Source organism: Artemia sp. Qi Xiang Cuo, chromosome 8 (genome assembly GCF_049724085.1).
Source record: "Artemia sp. Qi Xiang Cuo chromosome 8, ASM4972408v1, whole genome shotgun sequence".
Taxonomy (NCBI): domain Eukaryota; kingdom Metazoa; phylum Arthropoda; class Branchiopoda; order Anostraca; family Artemiidae; genus Artemia; species Artemia sp. Qi Xiang Cuo.
The window spans coordinates 75,504,960-75,532,884 of NC_142801.1; the positions used below are offsets into that span (position 1 = coordinate 75,504,960).

Genomic DNA, 27,925 nt, shown 5'->3' on the forward strand with positions numbered 1-27,925 from the left:
AAGTCCGCCACCCCCACCCCAAAGACTTTAATAAGGTAAAGTTTTGTATTGGAATAACACATAGTAAATCTATTATAATTATACAATTATATGGTTAAAATACAAAATATGTGATAGATGCAAAATTGCTTTGGCACAAATAATCCTATTAAGGTCAATTCCAAATAGTCGTGATCCCTATGTGTCAGCAAGAGAAATTGTCTAAGCCCTCTTATTGGAGCTATTTTTTTCAATCCATTCATTGTTGTCAATCACTGTCCACAAGTTATGCAAGCTGTCTATTGTTCATATATAAGGTTTTTATCAAAGAGGTAATCGTATAGACTTTGATAAAAGCCTCATTAGATTTAAATTGAAAGTTCTAGATCCGTTCTCTAAAGTCAAGAATAATCGGACAATAAGCAACACCCCCCCCCATGTCATAAAAACTTGAAACTTTTTGCAATAAAAAACGAACAAAAATTAATTAAAGAAAACATTCCGAAAAATAAGTTTTTCAAAGAAAAGTAAAGGCCATTTTGAACTTAAGCTCAGGAGATACAAATACCTGTTAAAATTCAAACTCAAAACGACCAGAAATTACTATTAAAGAATAAATGAAACCCAAAACGAACAGAAATTAAATAAACAATCATAGCAAAAAACATACAACAAGTAATAATATAAATGAATAAATAGATCTTAAAGCGAGTAATGCTTAGATTGAATACGAAAATCAAGCTTAAAACGAAAAAAAAATATTTTGCTATTAAAGTATAAATGTAGCTTAAAACGAACAGAAATTAAATAAACAATCAATGCGAACAAACATACAATATATATTAATGTAAACGAATAAATAAATTTTAAAACGAGTGAAACTTAAATTGAATATGCAAATCAAGTTTGAATAGAATGAAAATAACTACAAACAAGAGTATGGGTATTGCCTCACTGCAGAAGCATAGAACCTACTTCGTCATTGGCGCTTTACTGAAAACGAATTATATTACAAATGTTTTCTTTTGTACTTAATATTGAAAATAAATATTAAAATTATAGTAAAATTTTGAAAAACACATCAAATATTCAGTTTAATTTCTCAGTTCTTTCCAAGATTGGTCAAGACAAATATAGTTTCACTACAAACAAAATTTGGATACTGCCCCCTTCTTTAACTGTAAAAACCTAAAGCATTCTACGCCATTGGCGCTTCACTGAAAACGAATTACTGGTATATTACAAATTTATCCTTTTCCAGTTCTTACAGCATTGAAAATGAAAATAAAAATTACAGTAAAAAAAAATCTTGACCTGACGGATCTTTCAACAAGTAATATCATTTTATATCTAATATTCAATTTGATTTTGTTTATACTTTCCAAGACTGTTCAAGACTGATATAGTTTTCAGTAAGGCGCCAATGACGCAGAAGGTTTTAGGCTTCTGCAGTGAGGCGATACCTAACTCTTGTTTGTAGTTATTTTCATTCGATTCACACTTGATTTGCATATTCAATTTAAGTTTCACTCGTTTTAAAATTTATTTATTAATTTACATTAATATATATTGTATGTTTGTTCGCATTGATCGTTTATTTAATTTCTGGTTTGTTCAAGTTTAATTTATACTTAAATAGTAAAATATTTGTTTTCGTTTTAAGCTTGATTTTCTTATTCAATCGAGGCATTATTCGCTTTAAGGTCTATCTATTCATTTATATTATCACTTCTTGTATGTTTTTTGCTATGATTGTGCTATGATTAAAAAAGGTCTGGGAGGGGCAGTTTCCCCTCTGCCCCATAGCAAAATACGCCCCTGAAAAAGACCCACAGTTGAAATCATTGTTTGTCAAGCATATTGGTCAAGTTAGGCGGTAAATTTCAAATTAGAACAATCAGAATAAAGTTTATTTTGTTCTTACAATTTTAGAGGAGCAAAAACAGTTACTTTGCAATGTAGTTTGTCATATTTATTATAAGCTTTTTTTTTTTTTTTTTTAAGAAGAAGAAGATTTTATTTGAATAAATCAACATAAATAAAAAAACATATACCCCCAACAGAGAGCAAAGCTCGTAAAATTGGGTATTAATAATAATAAAAAAAAAAACAAAAAAAACAAAACAAAACAAAAAAACATTTCCTCATCATAACAAAAGAGAGAAAGAAAAAAAAACCTGGTTAAAGAAAAAAACAAAAAACATAACAAACATAAAGAAAACAAACGCTGGACAAGTGGGGCATGGAAGGCTATCCCAACATGGTTAACAAATATAAAAAAAAAAAAAAATAATAATAATAAAAAAATTTCTATTCCACCATCACAGGTCAATACATAATTTTAATATTTTCTTCCTTAGAACTGATATTTGCCTAAATGACTCAATTTGAATTCTATCTTTCAGCCTATAGCTTGATGTTTGTTGTTACGTTATACTATATGTTTATTATTGTGCCACCTCTGAATTGGTTGGCCTTCTAAGCACATTTTAGAATTTTTAGAAAATCGTCTTTATTGTTGCTATGGCCTCTACCTTCATTCCAAATATATAAATGCGTGTCCTGGCAGGTTTATGTTTGATTTCAACGACCAAATGATTTTTTTTTTCGGTAACATGATCCGTAAAATATGTTAAAAAACAGTGTGTGCCCATGAGTTGCACTTCCAGTAAATCATCATTTGTTAATATTTATTTATCATTATCATTTGCGTTATCATTTATCAATTATCATGAACCAATATCTATCATTTTATCAGGTTGAGTGTAAATGAATCTTAGATGGCTGATTTTTGACAAGTACTCTTCCTATAACCCGCTTATGTATGTTTGGCATTGTTTATAAAAACTTTGGAATTAGAAAATGAGATGGGTATCAGTTATCATGACATCTATCAGTTATAGAATACCAATGATCTGATATTGTCTACTACTATAACTAATAACAACTCACCGTAGCACCAAACCACCTGAGGCCAACACAGCTACGCACGCTCCTCCTCCATCCCTATCTATTCAAAGCCTCCCTCGTTACAACCTTCCAATAAGTTCTTATTTCCCTTTAATTTTTCCTTACGACATCCTCGTACCCTATTCGGGGCGACCTGCTTTTTGTTTGGCCCGTGACGGTTACCCAACAAGGACGACCATGGGCAATCTATCATGCTTCATCTGTAGAATGTGTCCTAGCCATCTCAATCTTCCTCTCATTATAGCCCTTGAAAATGGGATTGACCCATATTTTTCATACAGCCTACTGTTTGAGATACGGTCAGTCAGTCGGGTACCCAAAACAATCCTTTTCCATTTTTCGGAGTGCCTACGCTTTAAAACCATAGATGACCACTGTCATGACTGTTGCTTCCAATATTCTATTCTTGGTGCGCAGACTTATCTTATTATCTTTTCAAACTGTTTTCTACTGTAAAAATACACCCTGGTCCTTGGTTATTCTACTTATGGCATCTTCACTGCACCCACTATGTTTATTAATAATGCTACCTAGGTAAGTAAAGCTATCCACTTGCTCGATCTTCTCGTTATCCAACATCACCTTTCCACCTTCACTTATTCCTAGTCTTAGCGACTTAGTCCTCCTAATATCAATTTTTAAACATATTCTTGTACCCTGAACTTAAACCTCTAAAAATTCCTTCATTTTGCTAACGTTTTCGTCTAGAATGCTTAAATCATCATCATAATCTAAGTCTATGAGAGTTTTTTTTCCATTGATTTCGTGTTCCCCCATTGTCTTTGATCTGCTCCTTAGGACAAAGTCCATCTGAATGATCTATAAATATGGATAGGACACGCAACCTTGCTAAACTCCTTGTTTAATGCGAACCAGCTACTAACCTCATTTCCTACCTTAAGCGCAGCAATAATATTCTCGTACATTTATAAAATACAAGGATAGGACAGCAGCTGAATCAAATCTTGCTCATAATCTATAGAACTGAAGAGTAAAGGGTTTGATGACTCAGGCACATCTCAATCATTAATCAAAGAGTGATAATTTGGTCGATGCATCCTCTACCCTTCGTACAACCACTCTGTTCTTCTCGTAAAACTTTATCTACTGCATATACTAAGTACATAATAGTAATCATATACTAAGTAATTTAGTTCCTACTGAAACTAGACCAATGCATCTATAATTACCACGCTCACTCTTATCACCTTTCTTATAGAAGGATTTAGTTAGAGTTTTTCTGAAATCGCTAGGTTCTTCCCCTTTTTCAAAAATCATATTTGTAGTCTTCAGAAAGTTATTTCTAACTTCATTACCTCCATATTTAAACAAAAACTCATTTACCACACTATTAGCGCCTGGGGCCTTATTATTTTTTAATCGTTCTAGTACTGTCTCTAATTCTTCCTCAGAAAATGAATCTTCCTTCACATTCAAAGTGTCACAAACCTTTTCATTCTTTTCTGTATCTTTTCCTATAACTCTGTCACAGTTTAGCACATTCTCAAAATGTTCTGCCCATTTCTCTTTGACTCTTTCCTAATCGCTAATTGTAGCCCCATACCTATCTTTAACTGGGACAAGTCCAGATTGACTACTCCCTCTCAATTTAATAACATGCCAGTACAGTATTTTACTGTTTTGCAGTATGGCTGCATCTTCCAGATCTTCAACAATTTTATCCACGGCCTCCACTTCACTCCTCCTTTATTCATGTTTTAATCTTTTTTCTACTTTCTTTGCGTTCTTCTTATTTTTGTATGATCTATCTCTCAAATAATTCTTGTACAAGCCCCTCCTCCTGTCTTAACCATAAAGCATTTTTACTATCATTCCTAGATGTGTTTCTAACTTTCTTACCTAGGACACCATCAGTGACTTCAAAAAGTATTTTCCTAAAGCTATTCCATCCATCTTTTACATTGTTGAATTTTAAACTCTCCACTCTAGTATTCAATTGCTCGTGGGAAGGTTCTCTCAGATTCACATTCTGGAGTCTATCAACGTCATAACTTCCCAGAAGGTAGCTATCCTTCTTTAATTTCAGCTTTAGATTAACCATTGACACTACTAGATGGTGATCACTTTTAACATCAATAAACAGCACTCCTATATACCCTAGTATCTTGCATCGATTCATTCAGTCTTCGGTTTACAGTAACATGATAAGGTTAGCTGTCTGAGTGTCATGTGAACACCATTTTAACTTATGGACTATTTTACGACCAAATTCTTTATTGGTTATAACTAGATTATTATACCTACAAACTTGCAATAGTTTGTTGCCATTACTGTTTTCTTTTCCAACACCAAATTTACCTAGGCTAGGATACCATCTATCCCTATTTCTACCGACCTGGGCATTGAAATCTCCTAATAAAATGCCATATTTCTACCTGAGACCCTGTCTATTTATTCCTGTAGCTGTAAGTAAAATTCATGAGTCACTACTATCTCCATTACTTGGTTATACCGGAGTAAATACTACTATGACTGATACCCACCACATTTTAGTCATAAAATGAGCCACTAGCCTCCTATTACTAATACTTTCCCAACCTAAACAAGACTTAGGAATTCCCTTGTTCATCATGAATAATTCTCAAATAAATTCTATATCGCCTTATTTCATATTTTCTACCCCTTGGATATGAGTTTCTGAAACTCCTAATAAGTCCAGTTCTGACTTTAAAATATCAATTATCTGACTTTAGAATATCAGTTCTTACGAATCAATATTTATTATTTTACCAGGTTGAGTAAAAACTTTTTTATTACCGAAAGTATAGAAACTTTCGGGTTTGACAATTATATAGACGATCGATTTCTACCTTTTTTTTGGAACCCGGTTTCTTCTTCCCGACGCTAAAAGATTCCGGCGATTTATGTCCATCTAGTTTTAGTAAAAGAATTTGTATATACGGCTGTAAGTCCATCAGATTTGGGGTTTTAAAGGTTTTTGAAGTCACTAATCACAAAAATTAGGTCTTAAACTTTTGAAATGGCCCATTTTAAAATAAAGCTTCATAGATACGTTCAGAATTGGGGACATGCTGTGCCTAAATTTTGAGTGTGTAAATATCTATGACTGGTTCGTTTCAATGAATCTTAGTGAAGTGTGTCTGACTTTACCTTAAATAAGATTCATTTTCAGAAAATGACTAATCCAACCCCATGTAGGCCGATTTCACATTTCACACTCAAACTTAAAAACAGTTACAGCAAAAAAAAAAAACAAAAAAAAACAAAACAAATATGATAATACCGGTAAAAAAAGAAACAAAAAACAAGAAAGAAACATAACTTAACATGTCAAAAATGAAACAATGAAAACTCTTAAAATTTATTAACAAATTAAACCGGTTAATAAAAACGCAAGAAGGGAGAAATGACAGAAATTGTATAAATAAACAAGGAAAGGGGAGACTATTGAGATGGCTTATTATTTTTTTGGGTAATTTAGGGAATGAAAGTTTTTAAAGAATTTATTAGAAAGTAGACTCTACAAATAGAATGTCCAGAATTTGTAAAATAAGCTTTACACAATGAGTTTTAAAAGGGAGGGGAAGGAGGAAAGAGAGGGAGGGGATTATTTTACCTGTCGATTATTTATTTTGAACTTCCAGTCAGTTATGGCTGTGGAAACTATCCTGTATCTTCTTCAAATTTAATGATTGTATTAATATTTATTAATTGATTAATTTAAGAATAATTTCTTTAGTATTAGAAAACTGATTTTAGGGAAGTATTGTCCCTATAACCCACATGGGAAGCTGTGACACTGGTATGAGAACTATAATTTTAGAAAATGAGATAGGAGGGTGATAAACTTTATCGCTGAGCAGAAATCGTTGAGTTTCAGAAAAGAAAAAGTTAAAACCGTATCCAAGGGGGAGGGGAGGGTTCAGGGTTGAAACCCTCCCCCTGAAGTTCTTTTCCAACTAAAAAAAACATAACAAAAAGGCAAATAAACAAATATTTGATGCGTTTTAAAACTTTTTCAACCTTTACCCTGAAACAACTACCCCCCCCCCCCTCCCCGGACAGTATCTTTGATGTACCCTTACAAGCCCCAAAGCCTGCTAATAAGAAAAAGCGGATATTGACCTTCAAGTGAAGTTTGACACCGTAAGTTGTGATTTATTATCTATGATGAGAATAAGTGAATTTATTCGCAAATAATTGTTCTCCAATATTTGAATTTAATCTCAAATATTCTCAAACCCCGTCCTCAAGGAGCTGTCCTTTTATAAACTTGGTAAATTTTTCTGTTAAGTGATTCAAATCTTCACGAATGGATCTACAACCAAAATATGGATCTTGAAAGCTGTTTCCAACCTCAAATCTCCATTTCTTCCCTACTTATAAGGCATAAAAGAATCTATCTAAAAGGGGTTTCTAACTTGGAACAGAATTCAAATTTGACTTGAAATCCAATTGGAATCCCTGGAACCACTTTGTCGAGATCTACAGTCCAAGGAAAGCCAATTTCTCTTTATTAAATCAAGACTGACAAATATTTACAATTTTTTAAGCCTCAAAAGTGGAGGAGTGATGGAGATAAAAAAAAACATATTTTTAAGACCAAAGGCTTATTCATTTCGGAAAATTTCATTTGCCTGGTTCGAAAGCTTTAGGAACAAGTTGATATCTTTTAGCCTGAGTCTAAACTGTAATTTTACTCAATTTCATGTTTTTTCAATCGTTTCAAAATCAATGTTTGGCGATCTCATAGCATCATCAAACATTCTCAAATAATTTGAGATAATCCTCTTTGTGCTAATTCTCTAATGCACTTAACTTTTGTTTTTTGAGAAAGCCTCTTATCAAGTCAGGTTTTGCCAATTTTTTTGGTCATGATAGTTAGAAAAATATTTTCTTTCCATAATATCACTGTTGTAACTGGATATATTATGTCAGCAAGATTTTTGGAATTTAAATTATCCTATTGTGTATATTATAAATATACAATTTATTATAGATAGTACATAGAAATAATTTAATAGTACAGTATAAATGTACAATGTATCACATATAATATAAACATAGGAATATTTAACTGTATAATTATTGTAATAATAGCTTACGCGTCGAGTATTGCTGTAATCTTATAAGAAATGAAATTGAAGGAAAACACCCCCTCTAAGGAAAATAGCGCCTCGGAAAATCCCCCCTCCCAGCGGAAAATCCCCCCCCGCGCATAAATAACGGTTATATTTTTTAATTTAAAAGTGTTTGAAAAATTCCCCCTGTGGACCCTTCTCCCCCCAGTAATTCCCCCCCCCCACGAAAAGTTCCGTCTGACAATTCTCCTTCATTCGAGTATCGAGGCTGTAAATAGAAAAGCACATTAATGCATTGAATCAACAAGTATGAATATCGATTTTTTTTTCAAAACATTTTTTTTCCATCCGAGGCTAAATAAAATTGATCTTTACCCTATATTTGTATAAATTATTTAATTATTATTTCGATTACGTAAGCGGTATATGCGAATCAAATTCATTTCAATTTGGAAATTCCCCCATCCCCCCGTGGAATTATACCCTTGGCAAATTTTCCCAGATAGTATACTGGAAAAAGTAATTTTACAAATTCAGAGTGAGTTTTAGATGACGCAATTCATAATTAACTGATCCGTTAACTGAATATTTAGAAAATGCGAATTATTCTTTTGGCAAGAACTGCCAACTATTTATGTTGAGGGGTTTCTAATTTCACCAGCGTGAAAAGTATTAAGAGGGCCATGGTTTTTTTTTTATATATCTAAAACCTTTGTAAGAGTACAGCTCCTTGAAAGTTCTTTTTTGACGATCGAATGAAGGGTGTCATAATGCATAAAGAACAGACAAACAGACAGACATGCATTCGATTTTGACCTATATATTAATTTAAAAACCTTTTCCGCAAGACAAGTTTTTCAAAGAAAAGTAAAGAGCTCCATTAAGTTTCCGGTTCTGGTTGCATAAAGGTTCAGGTTCAGGTTCTTTTATTTGCAAACTAAATGCAACTACAATATGGGTATGCCCGGCTGAGATTCTAGCTCGTATTACCAGGCAACCAATAACAAAACAACAAAAAAAAAAAAAAAAAACATAATATATAAATTTATTTGTACATAATCACACTCTTTTGTAAATAAATAAAAAAAAAAAAAAACAGAAAAATGTATGACTTACCAAGCATCATCCTAAGCCAGCAGCCAAATGGAGAACGAACTAAAACAAAACACCAAAAATAGTGAAGTGAAGCCGTGGAGAAAACTTACCAAAAGAATGAGTCAGCGGGAAGACCATAGCTGAATTAAAAAAAAATATATATAAATTAAAAAAAAATAAAATGATCAAAGGGTTAGTAAAAGAGTTTTTAGAGGCCCCCGCAGTATACTAATAGAAAGACCGAGATTAATACCCAAACTATGCACAGTCCAAGGTTTGTTCATGCAGTGTATGAGTGAGAATCTTGACCTTTCACCGCACGCTAGGGGTTCAACATACTTAGAAGATCCCCACGTTCCATAATGATGCTCACATTGGTTAAATAGTTCCATGGCATAAAAAATTTTCGGTAGAATTTTAGCAAAATACTTAACACAAAACATCAATCCATGAAAAGATAATAATAATTCCACTGGTAATATTGGCGATATTGATGGTAGGGATATTGGGGAGGGGATGAAAGTTTTCAGGATACGCAGTGCTTTATTTTGCTGCATTTGAAGTGGTTTTATACGAGTTTTAAATGTACAGACTAACAGACAGACATGCATTCGATTTTTATCTATATATTAATTTAAAAAACTTTTTCCACAACACAAGGTTTTCAAAGAAAAGTAAAGAGCTCCATTAAGTCAAGAATGAGCAAAAATTAGGTCAAAACTTCTGATTACCAATCCAATGAGTCCCCTCCAAATTTTATAAAATCACCTTTTCTATATGCTCCTTATATGCCCCCAGGGTATAACTTACAACCCTTGCCCTGAGGGCTCTGGGGGGTTGTCATCCTCAAAGACATAGTTTCCAGACCTTTCCTCTCGAAATTTTGATTGGATTTGTTTGCAGATGGCGGGATTGGGAGGGGGGTTAGTTGCCCTCCAATCACTTTTGACTATTAAAAAGGGCAGTAGCCCTTTCAATTTCCAATCGAATGAGCTCTTTTCGAAGTTTGTAAGACAATAAATGGCCATCTCAGAATTTGTATCTGAAGCATTTGGGAAAATACGAGGTGTGGAGGGTATCCACCCTCCGATCATTCTGAAACTTAAAAGGACAATATAACTTCTGATTACCAATCCAATGAGCCCCCTTAGAAATTTATACGATCACCAATTCTATATATATACCTTATATGCCCCCAGGGCATAAATTAAAACCCTTGCCCTGAGGGATGTAGGGGGGGGGTTATTATCCTCAAAGACATATTTTCCGGACCTTTCAACTACGTTTAACAAAATGGCTATCTCAAAATATTGATTGGATGTGTTTGCGGAAATGGTGGGTGTGGGATGGGGTTAGTTGCCCTCCCATCACTTTCGACTATTAAAAAGAGTACTAGCCCCTTCAATTTCCAATCGAATGAGCTTTTTTTGAATTTTCTACGACAATAAATAGCCATCTCAAAATTAGCCATCTCAAAATTTCTATCAGATGAATTTCAGGAACCCTTGCCCCGAGGGCTCTTGGGGGGGGGGTGTCATCCTTAAATAAATAATTTTCGGACCTTTCATCTACGTTAAACAAAATGGCTATCTCAAAATATTGATTGGATGTGTTTGGGGAAATGATGGGCATCGGAGGGGGTAAGTTGCCCTCCCATCACTTTCGACTATTAAAAAGAGCACTAGCCCTTTCAATTTCCAATTGAATGAGCTTTTTTTCGAATTTTCTACAACAAATGGCCATCAATTTTTTTTTTATCAAATATATTTCGGGAAATACGAGGTGTAACGTGGGGGGGGGGGCGTATCCACCCTCCGATTGCTCTGAATCTTTAAAAGGGCACTGAAACATCTAATTTCCAATCAAATGAGCCCGTTCCGGAGTTTTTACGATCACCCTTTCTATATGCCTTATATGCCCCCAGGGCATAACTTACAATCCTTGCCCAGAGGGCTGTGGGGGGTTGTCATCCTTAAAGACATATTTTACGGACCTTTCAATTACATTGAACAAAATGGCTATCTCAAATTGTGATTGGATGTGTTTGGGGAAATGGTGGGCGTGGGAGGAGGGGTTAGTTGCCCTCCAATCACTTTCGACTATTAAAAAGGGCACTAGCCCTTTCAATTTTTAATCGAGTGAGCTCTTTTCGAAGTTTCTACGACAACAAATGGCCATTTCATAATCTGTATCAGATGCATATCGGAAAAATACGAGGTGGGGGGGGGGACATCCACCCTCCGATCACTCCGAATCTTAAAAAGGAGTCTAGAACGTCTGATTACCATTCCAATGAGCCTTCTCTGAAGTTTATACGATCACCCTTTCTATATATACCTTATACGTCCCCTGGGCATAACTTACAACCCTTGCCCTGAGGGGTCTGGGGGGGGGGGGTTGTCATCCTCAAAGACATATGTTTATGACCTTTCAACTACGGTAAACGAAATGGCTATCTCACAAAATTTATTGGATGTGTTTGGGGAAATGGTGGGCGTGGGATGGGGTTAGTTGCCCTCCCATCACTTTCGACTATTAAAAAGAGCACTAGGCCTTTCAATTTCCAATCAAATGAGCTTTTTTTTTGAATTTCCTACGACAATAAATAGCCATCTCAAAATTTCTATCAGATGAATTTCAGGAACCCTTGCCCCGAGGGCTCTTGGGGGGGGGGGGGGGGGGTTGTCATCCTTAAAGAAATAATTTTCGGACCTTTCATCTACGTTAAACAAAATGGCTATCTCAAAATATTGATTGGATGTGTTTGGGGAAATGATGGGCATGGGAGGGGGTTAGTTGCCCTCCCATCACTTTCGACTATTAAAAAGAGGACTAGCCCTTTCAATTTTCAATTTAATGAGCTTTTTTCCGAATTTTCTACAACAAAAGGCCATCAAAAATTTTTTTGTATCAGATGTATTTCGGGAAATACGAGGTGTAGGGCGGGGGGGGGGGCATATCCACCCTCCTATTGCTCTGAATCTTTAAAAGGCACTGAAAAATCTGATTTCCAATCAAATGAGCCCATTCCAGAGTTTTTACAATCACCCTTTCTATATATACCTTATATGCCCCCAGGGTATAACTTATAACCCTTGCTCTGAGGGCTGTGGGGGGTTGTCATCCTTAAAGACATAATTTACGGACCTTTCAATTACATTGAACAAAATGGCTATCTCAAATTGTGATTGGATGTGTTTGGGGAAATGGTGGGCATGGGAGGAGGGGTTATTTGCCCTCCAATCGCTTTTGAATGTTAAAATAGGCATTAACTTTTTAAATTTTTTATCGAATGAGATATTTTCGACGATTCTATGACAAAAAATGGCTATCTCAAAATTTCTATCGCATGCATTTCGGAAAAATACGAGGTAGGGGGGGGGGGTATCCACCCTCCGATCACTCTGAATCTTAAAAAGAACGCTAGAACGTTTGATTACCGATCCAATGAGCCTTCTCCGAAGTTTAAACGATCACCCTTTCTATTCTATTCTATTCTTTTCTTTCTATTCTATTCTATACGAATGAGCCTTTTTCGAAGTTTCTACGACAACAAATGGCCATCTCAAAATTTCTATTAGATGTATTTTAAGAAAATACAAGTTGTCGGGGGGGGGGGATATCCACCCTGTGATCACTCTGAATCTTATAGGTCACTAGGACTTCTGATTACCAATCCCATGAGCCCCCTCTGAAGTTTATACAATCACCCTTTCTAAATATAGCCTACCTTATATGCCCCCAGGGCATAACTTACAACCCTTGTCTTGAGGTTTCTGGGGGGGGGGGGGTTTTCATCCTCAAAGACATATTTTCCGGACCTTTTAATTACGTTGAACAAAATGGTTATTTCAAAATTTTGATTTGATGTGTTTGGGGAAATGGTGGGCGTGGGAGGAGGGGTTAGTTGCCCTCCAATCACTTTCGACTATTAAAAAGGGCACTAGCCCTTTCAATTTTTAATCGAGTGAGCTCTTTTCGAAGTTTCTACGACAACAAATGGCCATCTCATAATTTGTATCAGATGCATTTCGGGAAATACGAGGTTTGGGGGGGGTGTATCCACCCTCCGATCACTCTGAATCTTAAAAAGAACAGTAGAACTTCTAATTACCAATCCAATGAGTCTTCTCCGAAGTTTATACGATCACCCTTTCTATTCTATTCTATACGATCGCCCTAGCCTTTCAATTTCCAATCGAATGAGCCTTCTTTGAAGTTTCTACGATAACAAATAGTCATCTAAAAATTTCTATCAGATTTTTTTGGGAAAAGACGAGATTTAGGGGGGGGGGTATCCACCCCCATCACTCTGAATCTCAAAATGCGCACTAAAACATCTAAATTAGCAATCCAATGAGCCCCTTCCGAAGTTTATACGATCTTCCTTTCTATGAAAACATTATATGCTCCCAGGGCATAACTTACAACCCTTGCCCTAAGGGCTCTTTGGGGGGGGGGGGGGTTGTCATCCTCAAAGACATAATTTCCGGATCTTTCAACTACGTTGAACAAAATGGCTATCTCAAAATGGCTTTTGATTGGGTGTGATTGGGGAAAGGATGGGAGTGGGAGGGGTGTTATTTGCCCTCCAATTACTTCAACTATTAAAAAGGGCACAAACCCTTCCAATTTTCAATCAAATGAGCCCTTTTCGAAGTTTCTACGACAACTTTTTCGATAAAAAGTGCCCTGGTCTAAAAAAAAAAAAAAAAATAATACATTGTCCCCACATTGCTCTTTAGCGCTGCCTATGATATAGTTTTTCTTTTGTCCTTTTAGGACATTCAGATCAGCTTAATCGATTTGAAGTCTGGTGGTAAAGTTATGGAACGACGTCTAGTATCTAAAGCGTCTCCGTCTCATATTTTCCCTTGGATAACAAAGAATGCTAATGGTGAAATAGTTAACTGCCGTTACCTTTTGTCATTAAAAGACCATTCCGTTTATTTTGGAACTGTGAAAGGTAAAATATTAATTGCAAATTAATTAATTTATTATTATTTTTATTTGTTAATTTTTGTATTTATTATTTACATAATATGTATTTTTATAACATATTATAAATTGTATCATATTTTATAATTTTATTTATATTACGTCGTTTATATTCTTATATGTTATTATTTATTCATTAATTATTTGTTATTTGTTTATAAATTAATTTATAAATCTAGTTTTTGCCAGGCTGTCGAAAAACAGGGTGTCATAAAACTTGCTTCACATAACTTATATATTTTGCATTTTTCAGTCGGCTAGCAATGGTATTTCATAGCATAAAAATCAAAAGGGGTAACACTATCCAGGACCATAATTTGTGTTTTGCCTCACTGGCCCAACTAGAGTTTAAGCCTAACTAGAGAGACCCTACCGGCGGTGCTGATCTCCGTTTCTTGGCCCTTCAGCCAGGAAGTGCAATGAGGGGTTGGGGTGCTTCCGCACACCCTTCCTGCTTACCCTCCCCAGATTTCTTCAGGTACCCATTTAGAGCTGGGTCGACTTTGGCTGAGCTTACAGAGTCACGCCACTGACCCCCGTTCCAAACCAAATAACTGGACACTCCAGGACTCGAAGCCTCGCCCACTCGGACAAAGAATCTTAAATCCAGCGCACCAATCCACTCGGCTAGGACGGCTTGGTGTTGGAGTGATATCAAACTCCTGCCTACTCCTGGCTTTTCTTCTGATTTTTTTTTCCGAGTAAACGCTCTCCATGTCGGATAATCTAGTGCTTTGACGCTGAAACTTTAAAAAGCTGCCAAAAAGTGAACTTAATCTTTTTTGTCTCTAAGGGGCTAATATAAGAACTAAGTTCAGGCTGGATCTAGGGGGTGGGGGCTAGAGAGAGCAAGTGCCCCGGGTGGCAAGGCGGGGCGGCAAAACAAGCTAAAATTGTAATATACTTATGCAAAATTGTAACATTTACAGCATTGATGGTGCGGCAGGGGGCGACAAAGTCTAGACCCCCCCCTCTCTGAGAAAAAACCTAACTTCAGCTCCGACATGTTCAGAAATTTAATTCACAACCTTGTATCAAGTCAAAATTAGCCTAAGTTTTGTTTAACTCGCCTGAAACCCAAACTATCTGCATCAGATGGTATATTTAAAACGAGTATATAACCATGCTCAAGGAATAAAGTTGAAAAGAGGGAAGCAAGAAGTGAGTGGACGGCAGAAACATAACTATAGAGAGCTATTCTTGAAATTTGTTTAACTGATTTCCACTATAAATTGATTTTTTGCCAGCCCCTGATGCACTACCCACTTAATTTTAAATGAAAAAAAGTATAGTATTTGGCAGGATTAGAAACCATTTTTAATCCAAATGTTTTTTACAGAGTTTAAAAATAACCATGTGAACAAAAAAAATTGTATATACTCATCGAAATTGAATAAATTCGCATGCAAATAGACCAAAATAATTACGAATAAAATTGACGGTCATTCAAAAGACATTATGGTTCAAGACTTGATTTTTTTTACTGCCAAAAACTTCCCTTCGAAGCTATTTCTGCAAGCAAGAAAAAAAAAACACGTAACTTAACTTCAGATGGCTTACGTTGAAAACTTAGAATTGCCATCAGAACAACCAATGCATTGTGCTTAGTTTCTTGATGTGGGGTATAGTATACAATTTTGCAAAAATGGGATAAAACAGTTCTGAACTAACGTAGCCAAAACATACGATGCAAATGATAGCAAATCCTGTCTTGCATGTAGTGGTAGTAAGCATATTCAGTTGAATTCGCAAGTTGATTTATGCTTAATTTGCTAATTTCATTTGTTAATTTATAAAATCCATAGTAAAGCAAATTCATTTCATGATTCCTAGTGTGTTCAAGCTGTATCAACATTTTATATTTGTAGCTTGTAAGCCATTTTTTACACTTATATACGCTGTTTTTAGCAGAATTTGTGAAGAAGATTATTTAAGGAGAATTTTAGCAGTCGAGCAATTTTGTTTAGATAACGAGTGTTTTTTTTTACCATCATATAAAACAGAAATGAACTGTACACGGACATCCGAAGGGCATGTAAGAATGTTGTCCTGAAAAGCTTCTTCTGGTTTGCAGTACAAAAAGTGGTGAGAATAGCAGCACCCCTTCTGTGCCTAACCGTTCGTTGCTTAGTAAGGGTTCAGTGGTGGTAGGAATAAGATCAAGGGTCGTTTTTGATCAAACAATTCGCAGTAACGAATCTCAAGCAGGGGCGACCGGGGCTAATTGTAACCGAAACTTTGAAAAAAAAATCACCTTATTTTGGCATCCGATTTTAGATCCCCTTCGAACTGAAAACCTTATTTTAGTGAGATCCAAATGTTGGGGAACTGAGCACTTTTTTTTCCAAACGATTTCTTTTGTAAAATCAATAGTCCTAGAAGATCGGAAGATGGCTCATTCCAACGGAAATTATAATTTCTAGAGTCTTTTTTAAGTAGCCATAAAGATTGCACCACAGTAAAGTGGCGTCTTCTGTCTTTTCGTGACACATAACTACAATTTTGTTCAAAAGAGGCCAAGCTTCAACGGATTGACAGTTCTGAGATATTCAATCGATTTAACATTATTGAAAAACTATATTAAGCTTCGCAGTTTCAGAGACAGTGATGCCGCGCGATGGAGCATTTGTTCCTAAGGAGTCTGGTAGTGACTTTTTTCATTCCCGTAAATTTCCAACTATTCGTGGGTATTCAAATAATTATAGAAGCAGGCTTGGGAAAGGGACAGGAATTAATCTCTAATCCCTCTCTTATTCTGGGAACATTTTTGGACTATGCCTGTAATTTCAGTGCTGAGGGGAAGGAGATAGTGTCCCTCTTGTTGTAGATAATTTTTGTATGTAACATTAAAAATTGTGTTCACACGCCTTACGGTACAAAGATGGAGAGGAGGGGGAGCTCATCAGTGTCATTAGAAAAGTTTTCAAGATGGTTCGGAGGAGTGGGCAAGTGCTTGCCGAAATTTAATTGGTTAGATATCTCATTTTCCTATTTGTATAGAATATTTAAGGGTTTCTTGTTTCCCGAGGGAAACAAGACTGTTTCTCTACTGAATATATATATGTAGCTAGTTTTAATTTGCCAATTTTAATGCGGCTGTGTTTGTAGTTTAATATAGATGAGCCAGCTGTTTTGTTGTTCAATTACCCAGATGAGGTAATTAAATAACACCGAAAGGAGGATGTAATTGATATAACACCTAATCATATAATGTACATTGGCCTACCGATTGATCTTACTCTTCGAGAGACTCGGAGTTTGGTTCTAACATGTTTCGAAAAAAGTACTTATTGCATATGTTACAGTTGTTACTAGCCGTGGAAATTCTAGCCCCAAAATTCGTCTTTATAGTACAATTGCCCTGTCTCGCCTATTGTTTTTGTAACTCCGCTTGAAAGATTTTGAGTGCCCGTAATAAGAAAGATATGAGGACAGTATTTTTTTGTATGCACGGTATGTGCCACAAGTACCACCTTTCGTTAGAAATTGCCATATCGTTGCTAAGCATGATATTGCTGAGCCTCTGGTGCGGTTAAAGGGGCCACTCTGCCTTATGAGGAAAAACTATGGTCTTCGCCCCATGAGTTGGTCCACCTTCCCAAATAGTTTCGTGTGTGTAGTTTCCATGTGTTGATAGTGACCCTGTGTTGACGGTTTTCTGGTTTGTGCTGCGTTTTTTTTCGTTGATTGTAAGACGGGTTATTAATAAAATTCAATTCAATAGGTATATGTATACATATATATGGGGTACACCTTTACATACCAACTTGCAGATAATAGAAGTCTTGTTGAAATGACAAGAATTGGCCCCTTTCTCTCAGCGTTTGCATCGATGTCTTGAGGGAAACATAAGTGTTGTGCTGCTTTAGTTGTATCCACGATTGTTTTTTTTTTATAGGAGATGTTTGGTGGACACGAGAGGAGGGTTTGGCTTCGGTTGTATCTGCCCACATGGTTGATCTACCTGTTTCTGAAAGAGAAGCAGCGATTGAAGAGGAATTTGACAATAGTAAAGGTAGCCTTTTTTCCCTTTTAGCTACTTCTCATTATAAATGAGTTTTGTTAATATTAAAACACAAGAATTGTTATTTGGGAAAATAAATTTCGAGACTAAAAAACTTATTTTCGTATTTGTATTTCATTACTGGATTATTAATTTTTGGCCGGCATTGTTGAAACACGATCAGTTACTGAAATTGTTTAATTTTATTTAAATTGTGTATATTTTAGAAATTATTATTGTGTATTTATTCTTAGTTTTGTAACGTCTCCTTGTTCAACAAGTTTACTTAGCATTTCAAGGAGGCCACTTTTATTTCCAAATAAATATGTTGTCTAGATCGCTGAAATTGCCAGTATGTGTTATGGAGTATAAGCCTAAACGTTAAGTTTCCTATATAAACTCTATCGTGTGAGTGCGGTGATGCTTGAAGGATGCAATGCTCAGGATTCTAGAATTAAATTCCAGAAAAATATAAAATAACACACATTGACAAGGCAATATGTAACGAATTCTTTTGTGATATATTTATCTTGTTAATCTTAGCCTCGCTGATTCATATGTTTGAACGTTAATATTGTTTACTAACCGAAACTTCTTATCTCCTAACAGGGCAGTATCTAAAATTTTTGTTCGGAGGGAGGGGGAACTACCAAAAGAATGAAGAAGGAGATGTTTATTTCCCATGGACTTTGTTTAACGCTCTTCAGCAAGTTTTTTTTTTACGTGGATTTTAAAGACCAATTGACGAGTTGGAGAAATACTTATGGGCTTTTTAACAGTAATAGTTGTTTTTTACCTGTATTTTTACAATAAATTTACGAGTGAGAGAGATATTTCGGAAGGGGGTTGAAACCGATTACCCTTACCCCGTGTATACTCTTTCCTGTCTTCTAATAGTAAAATGAAAATAGCTGACTTGAGCGCCTCATGCGTTTAGCAGGATTAATAAATATTGAGAAGAGCAGGAGCAGTTCTATTCTGGTAACTAAGGCAATTAGTTACCTGTTACCAGCTACCATTTACCTGTTACCTGTTACCTGTAAGGCAATATACCTGTTACCAGCCGGCTACCATTTCACTGGCTGTGTCTTATTGATGTTTCAAGAAAAATATAAATTGTGTTAGACAAGTATAATGGGTTACTACTAGGCCCAACCCCTCTACGAGAAAGAATTTTTTTTATCTAATTATATTTATAATTTATTGAATTAATTAATAAATTTAATTAGTTAATAAGTATATTTAGTTTCTCCCATTCTTTTTTATTTGTTTTCTTTTTACATCTGAATATTTTTGAAGTAGAATATCTGCTTTCAAGCGGAAAAGCCTGCTAAATACAAGTAGAAAATTAATTTAGTTTGTGTGAAGCCTATTCTTCGTTCCAGTTTTGCATACGTGTAAATCATTTCTACTTTTATAACAACTTACTAAATTAACACAAATGTCCTTTTTCTTGTTTTCCTTTACTGTCTCTTAGAATAAATACATTTGTAACATTCAATTTCACTTTAATGATAATAATAATAATTGTTTATTACCCAATAGAAACATAAGAATGTGACAGTGTGGAGTACGAAAAAAACAAAAAGAGATAACAAAACGACCAAACCAGCCTAGATATACATAACAGTTCACACAATTACATTGACCATATTTGAATGGGTACCTCTAGTTCAAAAATACACTTACCTTTATAACACATCCTATTTTGACTTCAAATGTCTTTTCGTTATAGTGTGAACACGAAACCATTTTCTTCATGCCTATTTTTACAGGTTGAGAAACTGTGCAACAGGCTTAGCCTTGTAATGAATTAAACATAATGTAGTTTTTGGTGCTCTTAGCTCGCCTTATTTTAATTGTAGATGGCATTCTATCCAGGATGGGAAGAAGAATTATCTCAGAATCCTATCAGATATTTCTGATTTTTAAAGAGGTTCTACTTGGGCGCAAGACGACAACTGTTGCCGGGGTTGAAGACAGAGGCTTGGTCCGGGATAAGTTTGGTTTCCATAAAATGGTTGTTGTTGCCACGGAAGCAAATAAGGTAAGTAAGCGCGACCAGACCTTTATCCAGGGGTTATACAATTCCCCTGAAAAGTCAGAAGAATTACTTTGCTCCCAGGATCAGTTTTAGTTATGTAGAATACGTCTAACTTACATCTTTATGTGTTTGTTCATATTTTAAACCATACCAGGAAAAGTTTCATATCATATTTTTATGGCACATTCCAAGGTGCATAGTAACTCAATTATTTAAGACATTGTCTTTAATTCGCTCTAAGAAGTCGTTAATATTCCAAATTTTTTTGCAGGGATCCTATCCTGCGGTTTAGAGAACTTTTGTGAATGCTTCGTGATTTTATCTGCACCATATTTATGTAGTTTATTTCTCTGTTGGTAGTAGCTTACCATTATTTTATCCAGGAGTTTAATTCGGGGGTGAGAGTGAGCTAATGTCACCGGAATGGAAGAGGGAGGGTGGGGTTAAATTACCTCAAGTTTATTTTAGTGTTTAAATAATTGAAAAAATTATAATTGTTTGTATTTTCTAACTGGTTTGATTATGGACGGGGGGGGGGGGGGCAAGCCTGACTACGTATGCCTTATATATTTAGGTTGAAGCCGTAGGCCCTAGTTATAGCAAAGACGACTTTCGTAGCCATTTTGAAACGTGCTTAGAAGACCAACCAAATCAAGGGTGGTATGATTTTATAACCTTAACTAGTCTAATAACCATGACATCTATGGTTAAATCAAAGCAATGTTCAGAATAATAATATTTTGTTTATACCCACTACAGAACAAAAGAAGGTAGCGGAGTAAATAATCAAAAGAAAAAAAAGAAAAAAAAGAGATCACTTCACACAACTACATTACACACACAAATTTAAGCAAAATCATGCATAAGCCGTGTCAGCGAAGAGAAATAAAGGTGCGTCAGGGTTTTGGCACGAGCACGGATTTCAATTTTTTCGCATTTTGCGGTAGGATCAATAATTCCGAACCTTTGGCATAAGAAGGTATTGGACGTCCAGGGCACGATTCCTAACAGATATTTTGCAGCATTTAGTATGAAGTTGTTGTTTTTCGGACTGTGTAAGCAGATCAAATAAAGGGGAAATGTAAAGAAAATGCGGTGTTACCATTGCGTTAAAAAGTCTCACCAGAATCCTTTTGCTCACAGTATTTTCCAGAGCTACTGCTTTTCATCAGAGTACCCTTTGCTCATGCCTTGATATGCCCAGGACGAAACCAGGCCACACAGCAATCTAATGTCAGATCCGTACTGAATTCCGAGATACTTAATTGTCTCTGATCGAGCGACTGCAGGCCATCGCAAACCGAAAGAAGAGTTCTCGCGCTATCTGTACCGTTAAATACTACAAATTCTGTCTTAGAGATATTAACACGGGGACCAATAACTATGTAAAGATTAACCAGCAGCTCAAGATTATCTTTTAAAAGCGACAGTGAAGAACTTAGTAGAAGGAGGTTATCCGCATACGATATTAAACTCAAATCTACACCATCAAAGAAGTAGCTACCAAGGATATGTTTAGTAGCGCTGTAAATTGCCGCATTAAATAAAACCGGGCTAATTGCTGATCCTTGCCTGATTCCTTTTTTGATGTGTATTTCTTCTGTAAGAATAGGTACAGATCTTCCTTCACGTTCCATTATACCGGTACAAACATGAATAACGCTATTACTATACCAAAAATACAGGACCTTAACTATGCTGGGATTACCCCATTCTCTAGAATAGTCAGAAGAAACTGTGGGTGCAGAACTGAATCAAATGCTGCAGCTATATCAACACTACAGATGTAGAGAGTTGTCTTTGTCTCGGTTACTCGCCTGAAAATGTTTTTCATTAATCTATGCACCGTTGCACAACCATGACGAGCCTTAAAACCAAACTGCTTAAAACCTGTAACACAAGACCGGACTAGATGCGGCAGCAGAATGTAATTTGGTTTTAAACTAAGTCAACATAGTAAATATCCGTTGGCGTGGCTCCAGATTTGTTTTTAAAATTCGGGTTTGTATTTTTTTTTTTTTTTTTTTTTTTTTTTTTTTTTTTTTTTTATTCCGCTGAACTATTTTTATCTCATGCTCTAGGTATCAGGTGCAGAAGTGGACTGGAGTTTCTTATCCTTTTTGTAAATTGAACGAAGAAGGTATGTCCATACCTCATTTAACTGTAAAAACTTTCAAATATAAGGGTTGGTTATATAATAGTAACCCGACAACCTGGCTCTATCTGTCCGAAGTTAACATCACCAATGTATGTGCTTACCTTCGGTAATTCTTCGGTAATTGGGTAATTTATCTATACTGATAATAAATCTATGGATAGATTCCAACCCAACCCACCTGTCAAGTCACTTTGTGGCCATATCATTTAAGGGCTGATATTAATTTCATCTTTTGATGAATGTTTAGGTATTGCTTAATAGTTTTTCAGTACAATTATTGCTATAATAGTATGCTTTTTCTCTTTATAGCTATTTGGCATTGATTCATTGAGTGGAAAGATGGTATGGAATCGCTATTTGGCGGACTTTGAGCCAGTGACCAAGCAAATTCGTGATAAGAGGAATAATGAATATCCTATGTTCGTTCTCCGTGGTTCTGCCCATCATCCTCTTACAGCTCGTGTTGCCATCGTTGGAAGGGATAAGGTAATAGTATCCCCCTTCCTCTTTTCTTCGTTTTTGTGACGTTGGTTATTGGCTGCTGTCCAGAATAGATAAGAAGTGGGTAATAGTTGAACTGGACGTGTACTGGAAATTTTTGAGTGTCCTTATTTCGGGCTTTTTCTTTTTTTTTTCTTTGGATATGTTGCTGGTTTTTTTTTTTTTTAGAAGTGTTTTTTTCTTCTTCTCCTCTTTACTCTATTAATTTTGCAGTTTGTGCTTTATAATGGATATATATATATATATATATATATATATATATATATATATATATATATATATATATATATATATATATATATATGTGTATTTACTTCGAAATTAGTGTGTCAAAAATAATAATGTCGATTGGAGAATGATTGAAAAGGTAAGTAAAAATGTGAGAGGGCGCGAAAGAGGTATCTTAGAACCCCTTTATTTTCTTCTTTTTCTTCTTTTAATTAATAAAGTCAAAACACCTTTGAAGTAGCTTTTTAATCAGATATTTTTTAGTAACATCCCCAAGGTCACAATGGTTTTTGCTTGATAATTCGGTGATTGGAGTCTCGTGTTAATCGTAAAATTGAAAGTTATTTCTGGGCAAAAATATCTATTTTGGATGTTGTACAACAGCCGGGGAAATAAAACAAGGAAGTGAACAAAATATGGACGTGACCAAAGAGGGAGAAGGGGAGCAATACCTTCCCCTACATCGTGGGAAGACAATTAAAAACTTCACTTTGAGGCCTAGACCTCTGTGCTTATGCCTACCTTTGTCCTCGAACCAATAAAAAACTATGAACTTTTCATTTTTACGAAGGTATTACAACCTATTAAAACATTTAATGTTCTTTATTTATTACCAATATGCTTATTTAATGGAAAACTGCTTCCCCCCTCCCCTTTTGTAATTTGCACCCCTTACCTTGCAACACAAATACATGTTAGGGTATTGAGTGATTTTCCGAATCTTCTGTAAGAAATATTTATAGCTTTTTTCGCTTTTATTCTGTATTGCCACAATTGTTCAACATTCACTTTCTGGTAAGTCAGTTTTTTTGTGAAACTTCAAAGGGGTAGTTACAGAACGTTGTAGTAACTTCTTTTATTTGCTCTTTTATGTAACTGAAGAAAGTAAGCAATACAATTTTGTCTATCTAACACTTGTCTTAGGACAGTGAAAATCAATCTGATTTTTGAGTTGGTTCAATGGAAACGAACACAACCATATATGTCTGAAAAAATTAGGAGCAATGGCTATGGCTAATTTAATTTTTAATGAAAAATACTTCCGTAAGCAGACAGGGGTGGCTCGAAGGACCAAGGCCAGGGGGGAGGATTGAGATCCCACCATTTAAAGGATTCCTAGGTCATATAATATGACTCGTGAAAATTGATTATAATTAACCTTCTATCATTTATACTTATTTACGGAGACAAATAAGAAGTTAAAACGGAATACATCATGCATAACTAAAGACAGCTATGTTTGTAGTGGCCTGTTCTTTAAAGTGGGCCACCATTGGACAATATTGTTTAAGTCAATGGCATCGCTGGGGCCTTTCTCATTCGTTAACAACATAAGGAATCTAGTCAAAAATCAACCATGGCAGTTCTAACTAAATAAACTTGACTAATAGTTCTAACTAATAGTCAAGTCCTAACTAATAGGCAGTTCTAACTAATAAACTTGAGCTTGCTAAATGTTCTTTTGGCAGCAACAACTGCAGCAGGTGCTGTTGCAGCCAATTTACAAAGGCAATTGGCTTGCTTAAGCTGGTGTTGCCGGCAATTTCTTTCACCTACGACTTCTCTGAAGCAAGTAGCGCCGTGGCAAAACTGAAACAGAAACAGCTCTGCTTGAAAAGCAGTACAATATGGATGTCTTTCTTGGTTTGGAATAAAACGTTGTTGCTAGCTCATTACCTGCAACTGAAATCGTTTTTTTTAAAGGAGGTTAAAGTTAGGATCAAAATGGCTGAAAATTTATAAGGCAAGCTCTGAGATTATCTCCCATCATTTTAGTAAACCCTTCGAGCAGGAATATAAAATGTTGTCTATGGAACTGATACCTTGAGGTCTCGCTTGACATTGATCTCGGCTGTCAAAACGAGAGGGCCCAAGTCACCGACGATGATTTCTGACGAGATCTGCTTCTGGATCGACTTCTCTCATTGCTGGCTTCATAATAGCTGGCGATTTTAACCAGACAAACAGACAATGGGTATCTAGTGTCCTTGATCTGAAGCAGGTAGTTACCATTGCTACGCACCAGAGTGGCAGTACACTAGACCTAATTTTTACGAGCGTGAGTGACAATTATTACTCCCCTCGGTGTCCTCTCCAGAGTTCAGATCATTATGTAATCCTCCGGCAAGCCAAAAATAACCAATAGAAGTCAAAGAAAACCAAAGTGACTATTCGTCCGCTTAACCCTCAATCAATCTGCGATTTCGGTCTGTGGATCGGGGCTTACTGCTTTTACGACCTGTGTTCGTAACCTGAATAGTACAGTTCAGCAGTTTAACTTTCTTCTGTTAGAGATGTTTCACAAGTTTTTTCCCACTAAAGTTGTAGTGGTATGTGAGTCCGATAAGCCATGGATCACAAGTGATCTCAAACAAATGATCAAGATGAGGTGCAAGCTGCACAGTTCCGGACAAATAGCCGCGGCGGTGAAACTTAGAAATTGAATCTTGGCCGTCAATCGTTTCAAGGGAAAAAATTATGTTCAGGAAAAGGTAGTATCCCTTCTCCAAAGTAGCTGTTGGAAATGGCATTCCATAGATAAACAGAAAACAGAGTCAGTTAACAGTGAGCTAAAAATACCCAAGCCTGACGGGTCTCTTACGAGAGCTTCAGACGTGAACGAGTTCTTTGCTGGTATTTGTACCACCTACCCCTCAATTACGGAGGCCGAACTGGTCAATCTCTCAGTCGATTGTGAAACTGACAAAATAAAACAGTTTACTGAATTTGCTGTTTATAAAGAACTTAAAAGAACTAAAACCAAACTGTTCTTCCTACCATGGTGAGTTGCCGGTCAAACTTGTTGGCGAATATGCTTTGTTTTTTAGCCAAGCCATTGGCATCGATCATCAATCAGTGCTTCAGTGAACAAACCTTTCCCGATGCTTGGAAGCGAGCCTATGTTCGCGTGATACCCAAAGTTAAAGGACCTAAGACATGTAATAAGTTAAGACCTATTTCAATCACATTGAACTTTGCTAAAGTTGCAGAATCTTTTATATGTCGTGAACTTCTTACGCAAATTTCACCGTCACTTGACCTCTTCCAATACCTTGAATGACCCCTTGAAGGGATGCAGCACATCTGTTTATTTAATACGGCTTTATCACCTAGTAGTTGAATGGTGGGAGTTAGTAAGCGCTTTTGTCGATTTACTTGTGGTAGACTACCGAAAGGCATTTGATTTGATTAAGCACCCTCTTGCCGCCCCTTTGAATTGAAGTTATCAAGTATTTTGGGCAATAGGTTGCATAGGTTGCATCAAGACTGGGCTGGGTAATTGTAGACAGAGAAAAGCCAAGACAGATGGTCCAATCTCAAGTCAAGTCAAGGGGGTCCGTAAGCACATACTCCTATTAGTAGCTGATTTCTTACGTCACATGTATCAAAAAGTGTGCGTCCTTTGTCCCGGTGATATTGAATCGGAATGAGTGGAAATTACACGTGGTGCCCCACACGGTACCAAATTAGCAGCTGTTCTTTTTCTGGCTGTTATCAAGTACGTCCTTTCTGGCTTCGAAGATAGTTTTAAATTCGTCGATGATTTGTCTGCGCTTCTTAAATACCACGTAAAGGATTCGCAAGCTGTAGCCAAGTTTGACCCAACTTTTTCCATCAGTTTAAATCACAGTATACTGCTAACACTCTTCAAATTAACGAGGATAAATCAAAGGTTTTGAGGTTTAACCCACTTAAAAGTGATTTTACCTGCCCCGAGACTTTGTTCCCTTCTGCTTCGTGTGCGACTATCTTGGGCGTCACCTTTAGTGTGGACTGTTCGTATTCTATTCACGTACAAGAGCTGGTAAAGAAGGGACATTCTGCTATGCTGACACTAGTGGCGATGCGCCACCTAGGTTTTCCCATATATCAACTGAAAACGGCGTACCTCACTTTTGTTCGACCCATCCTTGAACATGTGTGTCCCGTCTGGGGCCCGCTAGTTAATCGCATAGATTATTTAAGTGGTTATTTGGAGGGGATCCAGAAACGATCTGTAAAGGTCATTCTTTGTGACAAATATGTAGATTACAGCTCCGCTCTTAAGTCACTTGAAATAGCAAGCCTTCGTGATCGCCGTTTTCAGCTGATGCTTTGTTTTGGCCAGTTTCTATTGTCTAGTCCTGTACATCGGACACTATTACCACCTGAAATGCCTGTCCGCGCAAATACCAGAAGCAAGTGTTAGCTTATGCCCGTCTCATGCCGCACAAACAAACTCAGTAACTCCTTTGTTCCTTTCTTTACAAGTGCTTTTAATAAGATGTAGCGAAGTGATTTTCATGTAGTGAAGTGTTTTTCCTGTAAAAAATAGCACGTTTTAGTGCATTTTTTTCTAATGTGTCTATGACAGCTGTTTTCATTGAACTGATTCTGATTCTCTCATTCTGGCAAACCCTTTTGCACTGTCAATGAAATTGCTTATTTCGTTCTCCGATATTCTTTCGAAAAGTTTCTCGATTGCGTCGATGATGTTGATCTGCTCTTGTTCAAAGCATCTCGATTGCGTCGATGATGTTCATCTCCTCTTGTTCATGTTTTTCTGCTGCTCTCGTAATCTTGTACATGATTTTTTCATAAAGATGAGGCAAGCGATAAAATCGAAGTTTACAATCTTTTCCGAAGGCCGCTAGCTAGTGCCTTCGACTTCACATCGTTGTTCTTTATCTGTTTTGTTTCGGAAATGGATGAAACTATTGCTTCAAACCACTGTATATAAATAATATAACAGTAAGATCACGGGTCAGTGATTTTTGGCAGTACATCCTCGGTATGTACAAACCGCTTCTCCCATTTAATCTGTCATTAGCGGATCAGTGTACAATGTTGAAGCCAAGTTTCGGGTTCAAGAGAAATCTGACTTGTCTACCCTTAAAAAATCGAAT

At 36.1% G+C, this 27,925-nt stretch overlaps 1 protein-coding gene across 1 annotated transcript in view; it reads left to right on the top strand.

Annotated features, from left to right (window-relative positions):
• The window catches only part of EMC1 (ER membrane protein complex subunit 1), a 102,445-nt gene that overhangs the window by 45,599 nt on the left and 28,921 nt on the right, over window positions 1-27,925 (top strand). The window contains exons 6-9 of the mRNA XM_089093753.1: window positions 13,890-14,073; window positions 18,004-18,120; window positions 19,974-20,155; window positions 22,620-22,796. Coding sequence (XP_088949879.1) covers window positions 13,890-14,073; window positions 18,004-18,120; window positions 19,974-20,155; window positions 22,620-22,796 — 660 coding nt within the window. The remainder of the gene's footprint in view (window positions 1-13,889; window positions 14,074-18,003; window positions 18,121-19,973; window positions 20,156-22,619; window positions 22,797-27,925) is intronic.